The 7,026-nt window shown below is 40.9% G+C and overlaps 1 protein-coding gene across 14 annotated transcripts in view; it reads left to right on the plus strand.

Annotated features, from left to right (window-relative positions):
* The first annotated feature begins 5,547 nt into the window (after positions 1-5,547).
* cast (calpastatin) overlaps positions 5,548-7,026 on the plus strand; it is a 48,398-nt gene continuing 46,919 nt past the window's right edge. For 3 of the 14 annotated variants that reach the window (XM_015035240.1, XM_015035247.1, XM_015035252.1), the window contains exons 1-2: positions 5,555-5,669; positions 6,830-6,916. In XM_015035240.1, the coding sequence (XP_014890726.1) occupies positions 5,622-5,669; positions 6,830-6,916 (135 nt within the window). In that variant the 5' untranslated portion in view covers positions 5,555-5,621. Of the gene's footprint in view, positions 5,670-5,990; positions 6,249-6,829; positions 6,917-7,026 lie in introns of those variants that run through there. The other 11 variants (XM_015035257.1, XM_015035238.1, XM_015035244.1 and 8 more) reach the window with 11 other exon arrangements.

Genomic DNA, 7,026 nt, shown 5'->3' on the forward strand with positions numbered 1-7,026 from the left:
AAAAAAAAAAAAAAAAAAAAAATGCACCAAACTTGGTGGTTGCAAGTTTCAGGAGGATGGAAACTTTTGCGAGCCAAAATAGCGCTTTTCTGTTTTATATCACAATCTTAAAAATTTCATACTAATTTTACCTATCAAAACGTGATGCAAATAGCCAGATTAATTAGATAAATAACACTGGGCTCAAAGGAAAAATATATTTTAGAAGTTTTCTTGTGTTTTTTTCCAACTGAATTTGGACTATTTTGCACTGCTGAATCCAAACATGACATCCATTTTTCTCAATCAGGTCAAGTTTTTCTTCTGATTTGATTTAGAGAAATCTGATCTTCTGACTAAATTGATGACATTTTTGTGACATAATCAGTTAATTTCCATTAATATTTCTCATCCAGAAAAGGTTCTAGGAGAAAAAAAAGTGTTTTCTAACAGAGTGTATTAATTAAATGTTACAAACTTGGACTTCTGTAAATTGAATAATAAACACTGATAAGGGTAAGTACATGTAAACTGAACATTACGTCTTGATTGTGTATAATTCTCTGTCTCCTTACTGTCCTGATGGAGTCTCTCCTCCTGCTCTTCACTCGTTGATTCTCAGGAAACTGATCCACATGTGAGAACAAGTCATGCATTTTGATGCTCATGTTGCGTTCGTAGTTCAGAAAGTTGACCCGATTGAGCAAAACCAAGGCGATTTTTGGATTCAGCTCATCAAAATGACCCTAAAGCAGCTGAGAAACCCCAGACAATTTTTTTGGCTGCTAACCAGTGTAATAAGTCCATTGAACAGCTTTTTCCTTTCATAAAAGGACATTATTACGCAGTGTGCCCTCTCATTTTGCTATCTCGTCAAACTGCGACCATTTCAGTTATTCGTGGAAACAGTAACGCCGAGCTCAGGTTGCTTACTGATGGAAACAGTGTGTCAGTGGTTTTAAATGAGTGCAATGATGCAGAGACCGCGGCTCGACTGGAGAGACGGCTGTGTTTTTTTCCCCCCTCCTTGAAACTACAGAGGCCTCAACAGTCACACACCACAGCAAAGGAACATCATCAACCTGTAACAATGGAGCACAACACTAGTACTGCTGCCGTAGTAGAAGACACTCCAGTTTTCATTTTAATGAGGTGTGGCTTCTCTATAGAGTGAGTTGTTAGTCATTACCTTTGGTCATCTGGTCATGTGCAAACAGGTTCGCGGCGCATCGGCTGTATAATCCATCTTTACCTAGCAACAAGTGTTTGCTCTCACCCAGACTCTCACTCATGCACACAGAAATACCGAGGAGGGGGATAAAAAAAAAAAGAAAAAAAAACACTGGTCAGTTTATGTCAGGAGAAGCTGATTTTGTTCCAGATCAGTGAATCTTTGTTTATACAGATTCCCTGAATTTGATGTCCTTACATCTAAACTGTGCCTGAGCATGTCAGCAGAGAGGGGTGAGATCATCCTTCCTGCACACACACAAGCAAGCACATGCACACACACACACACACACACACACACACACACACACACACACACACACACACACACACACACACACACACACACACATCACTCACATCAGGCGACTCCAGAGGTCGAGCTGCGCGTCTCAAACTAATTATTTTTCCAGGTGCAGCGAATCGCCTCGCGAAAGGAAGCTTTTAGTCGCAGGGTGACGCAGGTGAAGACGTGGAAGGAGAGCTGACTCAGCGCATGTTAGCTCAAATGAAATCAATTAGGTGTGGCGAATTGATCATTCCTGCATCCCTGCTTGTCTCCTGCAGTGACTGTCAATGCAACTCAAATCATTTTCATCTTAGATTGTTTTATTTTAACATCATGCAAGACGCCGTCGTAAAATGGAGAACAATCGTGCCAGGGACAAGGACATGAATACACAGAGTAGCCACACTTTTCAGATTCATATTGTGTAACAAGTGTGTGTTGGTTTATCACACAAAATCTCAAGTTAGTCATAAATGAGTACTTGAGCAATGTATGTTATGACAAAAGCAGTAAATGACCAGCAGAGGGACTGGACTGGAATATATGCCAGTGTTTGATTAACTTTATTAAACATTGCCTATGGCAAGTAAAAATAAATTATTTATTAAAAATAAATTTGTGGTTTATGGGGAACTTGTAGCAGCTAAAACAACCGTGACCTCGTACGACCGTAACCATACAATTTAAACTGGAATCAAACACAAAGGTGCAGAATCTGCTAAAGTCATTTGTGTGATGAAAGTTTTCAGGCAGCCTTCCACAAATGTCATCTCATATCACCTCACGGCGTAAAATGTCATCCTGGGGTCAGATAGATCTGCTTCGTATTGACAGTGACGCATCGAGGATTGATCTGAGCGGAGGTCCGAACGCTTATCGGGCGGTACGACTTTTTGAATTCACTCTGTACTGTGTGTTTTCGGAGAGCACCAGCTGCTGCCCTTTTTGTCTGCCTGTCCGTCTGTTCCCTGCACAGCTGTCTTTGTGTTTATGTCCCAGACTTGCATTGTGTCCCTTACCACGCCATCTAAACTGGTCTTCAGTAGACGCGGGTGTTTTTTTTTTTTTTTTCTTTTGTGTGACAGTGACTGGCTGGACTCGTCCAACCTCTCACCTGACAATAATGTTTTAAATATTAGAGAACTGTAACCTCAGACTTTAAAGCTCCCACTGAACTGTTCCTGTCTAAAAGCGACTGCCTCTTGAACACAGTCCTGGCTGGATCCTCAAGCCTATCAACAATTAGGGCTGATAAGAATGTGAATCATTTGTGGTCCTTCCAAAACTAAGCGACACAGGACATTCTGTTAAAGCTTGTGGCATTATTGCTACATGTGAAACTTTTTTTGTGCGTACTTCTCAGAGGTCCAGGTCTGCCAGCCGAATGGTGTTTTGTTCAAGACTTCCAGGCAGTGAATTCAATTCAAGCTCCATTTGTATACATCCAAATACTGTTTTGTCCCAAATTCCACCTGATGTCAAAGTTTTCTTTGAGAGTCCTGCAATCTCTAAGGCTGCACTGAAAAACAGTGTAGAGTCTCTCACCCTGTGTGACGATACTGCACCGTTTCAGTATGTTGATGAAATCCTCATCTGCAGCCAAGCTGCTGCTTGGTGCACAAAAGACATTGAAACATTTACATGCTTTTGGACACAAAGTTAGTTTGTAAAATTTGCAATTTGCGCAGGAAAGTGTTACATTTTTAGGACGTTTTATCACTGCTGATGGATACTTTGTCCTCACAGCATGTTTTCTGGGGTTCAGAATATTCCCAAGCCCACCACTGAGAAACAACTTTTGCCATCATATTGCAGACATTTAATTCCCAATTACTCTGAGGAGCCCTAATTATTTAACAAAGACCTGGGGAAACTGTGCATCTGCTGAGCTCATTTTACAAACTAATTCTTAGTGCAACACTGGTAAAAAAAAAAAAATGCTGTTAAAGGGTTAATAGAGGAGCGATGTGATGACTTTCTGAAGGCGGAGTTTCAGAAGAGCAGGAGTTTTTAATAGGGGCCCAATTTCAATCCATAAAGGTACTAAGTTAAATTTATTTTAAGTTATGTTTGATCCATACAGCATTTTCGTAACAACTGAAAGTAACATAGTTACTGGATTGTGCTATGAAATGGCACTATGTGTCTGGAAGATCCGTAATACGGCCCCTTTAAATACTACTAACATGCAGTGTGTTCAGTGGTTAGCATTGATGTCTCACAGCTAAATGAATCTGGATTCAAATCTCATCTGGCAATTGATGACCTAAAATTCAGCTTCCCAGAGAAGAGAGACTGAACAAGACCAAGATATTCAATAAATAAGTGTCACAATGTATGTATACGTTTGGCCTAGAAAGTCATGGAGACGATGGTCGACTTGACAGGCAGGCAGAGAGTCACTGACACCCTCTACAGGAAGGAGAGGATATGGTTATTTCTGAATGACAGTGTTTTGGAAAAAGGTGTCTAAGCCACAGGAATAATATAGATTGTAATATAAAGTTTAGTTGGAGATTCACAAGGTGAGGACTGCGGCGGGAGTCAGAGTTTCAAACAACCGGCATGACCGGGAAACGAGCTGCATCGTTCAGATCTGCTCCTGAAACAGAGAAAATGTTAGAAAAACGTCTTAGATTCGTTCTTAATTCGCTGCTCAGTTGTCCAAAGTTTTGTTTTCAGGTGAAATAATCTTTTTTCTTTTCATTCGGAGATCAACGTCCAAAAATTTAGAGGAAGACTGGAGACATATCTTCCAATGAATGAATAAACTTTTTTCCCTCATTTGTATGCATCAGGAAGAAACACAAAACTAGATTTCACAAATCCACCACTTAATAGACAATGAATAATCTAATCAATAGATAAAACGTGTGTATGAATAAATTAAAACTTAACATAAATTCTAAAATCTAACTAAACACTTTACATCCTTTAGTTGTTGTAAGGGGCGTGGATATTTGACTTCATGCTCCTGTTTTCCCATGTTGCAGGACGGTGAACATACCATTAAATGTGGTTCTTGAAGTAAAATGTAAAGTGTCCGTGGTCAGTGAGTATTTAGGGGGCCATGTCATCTGCTGAGGTAGGTCGACTTTGTCTCATCAGGTCCAAACTCAGCTACCAGGATAATGTGAAGAACCTCAAGCTGCCCTCTGCTGACCAGCTTTACGGAGACGCTGATTTCCTTTCCCAGCAGGAGGACCGCTCTACCAAATGTACCAATACCTGCTTTTATCTCCGCAGTATCACTGGTGGGTAAACTCAAAAGGAAGATTAGACACTTCAGAGGCAACAAATTTAAAGCAAACTGAGTCAATGAGCCTGGTTCAAAATATTAATACATAATATCCAATAATCAAAACATCACAGAAATGCAAGTGTCACTTTGCTGGTGTTTCTGCTGGTGGGCTCCACTTCAAGTTGGCACAGGCTGCAAAGTCTCCTTTGGGCCTCATTAAATTTTAGAGCAGCCGCTCAAAAGCCAGATGCCATTTTCAGAAGCCTTGACTCGGACAGTTCCAGATTTGCTCAGCAGGGGGCAGCATTGTGCTTTGGGAACGTCTCGGATTACTGATCGGAAATAATGCCATCAACTGGTGAGTCAACTTTTCCCTTTTCTGTGTGTGTGTGTGTAGGGGGGGGAGGGGGGGGGTGTATCCCGTCTAAAGAAAGCCCAACCAGCTAGTAAAACAACAATTTGTTTAATTTTTACTAAAATACGACCCGAAATACGCAGTTCAAGTAGTTTATATTCTTCATTTAATCAATCATTTGAACAAGTTTTCATATATCTGACCAATTTTCAACCACATATCTGACAGCATTCAACAAAAAGGTCGCAATTAGCGTCACAGAATAAGGTAACATAAACTGAAAACAAGACTGCAAGCTGCAAAACTGTCACACACACACACACACATACACACACACCATCATGCTGAATCATTTTTGGGTTTGCCATCTTCTGTAAGCATTCCTAAAACCCTCATTGTTTCCCCCTCCACCAGCGGGAGGAGCAGCTCAGCTTAACTGGTTCTTGGTCACTCACACAGTGATTTCCGAAACACAAGTCGGGTCGCAAAGGGAGCTGGAGAAGGTTTATCCATCCTGGTCTGCAAAGATGCCACATAAGAGGAGAAGCCACGGCCATCAGAAAAACACCAAGGAGGTACGTTTCATCTTTGCTTTCATTACAAGCACTCATAAAGATCCAAACAATGCAACCTGCACAACGACAGACAGGACTTTTCTTTTATTTTTTGGCACGTTTGGACCCGATTCATCCTCTGGACCAGGCAGGAGATACGAGTGACTGAATATTTCAAAGCTACTAACAACCAGCTTGCTTTCTGTCCACTTAGAGGCATGATGACTAAGGCTTCTGGAGCGCTAATGATAACCAAAAAGGCTTTTGTCTTTTCATTTTTGCGTTTCCAAAAAAAAAAAAAAGTAAATATGTTCGCTGGGTGGAGTAGGTCGGTAAAATACTGCAAACAGGTCGCTGCGTGTGGTTTTGATAAGGAGCCCGAAATTCCTTCGAAAGTTGTGAAACTCTCTGCATCCATTGAGTCAGAGAAAGGAAGTGTTGCAGAACAGACAGTGTGCGACAAGGTGCAGTCTGCAGGGAGTGGCACGTCTTTAGGGGAGGCATGACATAAAGCAGGATTTGTTTCTGAGAGCGCAGGAAAAGAAGTGCAGACTTCAGCTTTGCTCTCTCATGGCGTACGCTGCGTACTGGATGACTCTTGTAAGTACACCAGCGTTGCTGTCTTTCTCTCTCTGCTGATTTTTACACTCCCCCCCCTCCCCCATCCCTCTGGCAACACTGATTTTAATGGCAGTAAATTTTAATTAATAATTGGCACTCCTTTTGGAAGCGGCGCTTTAATAATGCAGAAATCTCAGCCCGACAAGTCTGGAAACGTCTCGGTTCTGCTTTGAAACTTGACTCAAACTATATGCAGTGTTGTAGCAGCTTTAGCAAACATTATTTATACAGGAAGGTGTGTGACTATTTAAACTGAGATAACTTTCTGAAGAGGGGATGTTTTTTTTATTACATAAGTACTTAAGTTATGCAGTTAAGCATAATCTGACATATTTTAAATGAATACTAATGTCTTTTTTTTTTTTTTGCCATTTTGTCCACAAAGCAAAGTAGCATGAGTAACCCACTGAAACAATAGGTTGAAATGGCTGCATCCTGTTCACTGGTTCCACCGAATTCAGATTGAACAATAATAATCATTCTGCCTCCAAAACGTTTGTTCTCATAATAACAAGCTGGTGTGTGTGTGTGTGTGTGTGTGTGTGTGTGTGTGTTTATAGCAAGGAAGAGCGGCCGCTCCTCATCTTGAAGTCCATCATAATAGCAAATCTTCATTGTATTCCTCTGCAGTGTCTCATTATGGCAAGGTACTGATTTCACCTCCTTCTCCTGTCTCACACACACACCTCATTCATTTGCACCAGATTGATGAAATATATGTTTTATTAATCTCATGAAACATAGTTCAGAGGTTTTG

Source organism: Poecilia latipinna, unplaced genomic scaffold (assembly GCF_001443285.1).
Source record: "Poecilia latipinna isolate Pla-1442-1.1 unplaced genomic scaffold, P_latipinna-1.0 Scaffold329, whole genome shotgun sequence".
NCBI classification, from domain to species: domain Eukaryota; kingdom Metazoa; phylum Chordata; class Actinopteri; order Cyprinodontiformes; family Poeciliidae; genus Poecilia; species Poecilia latipinna.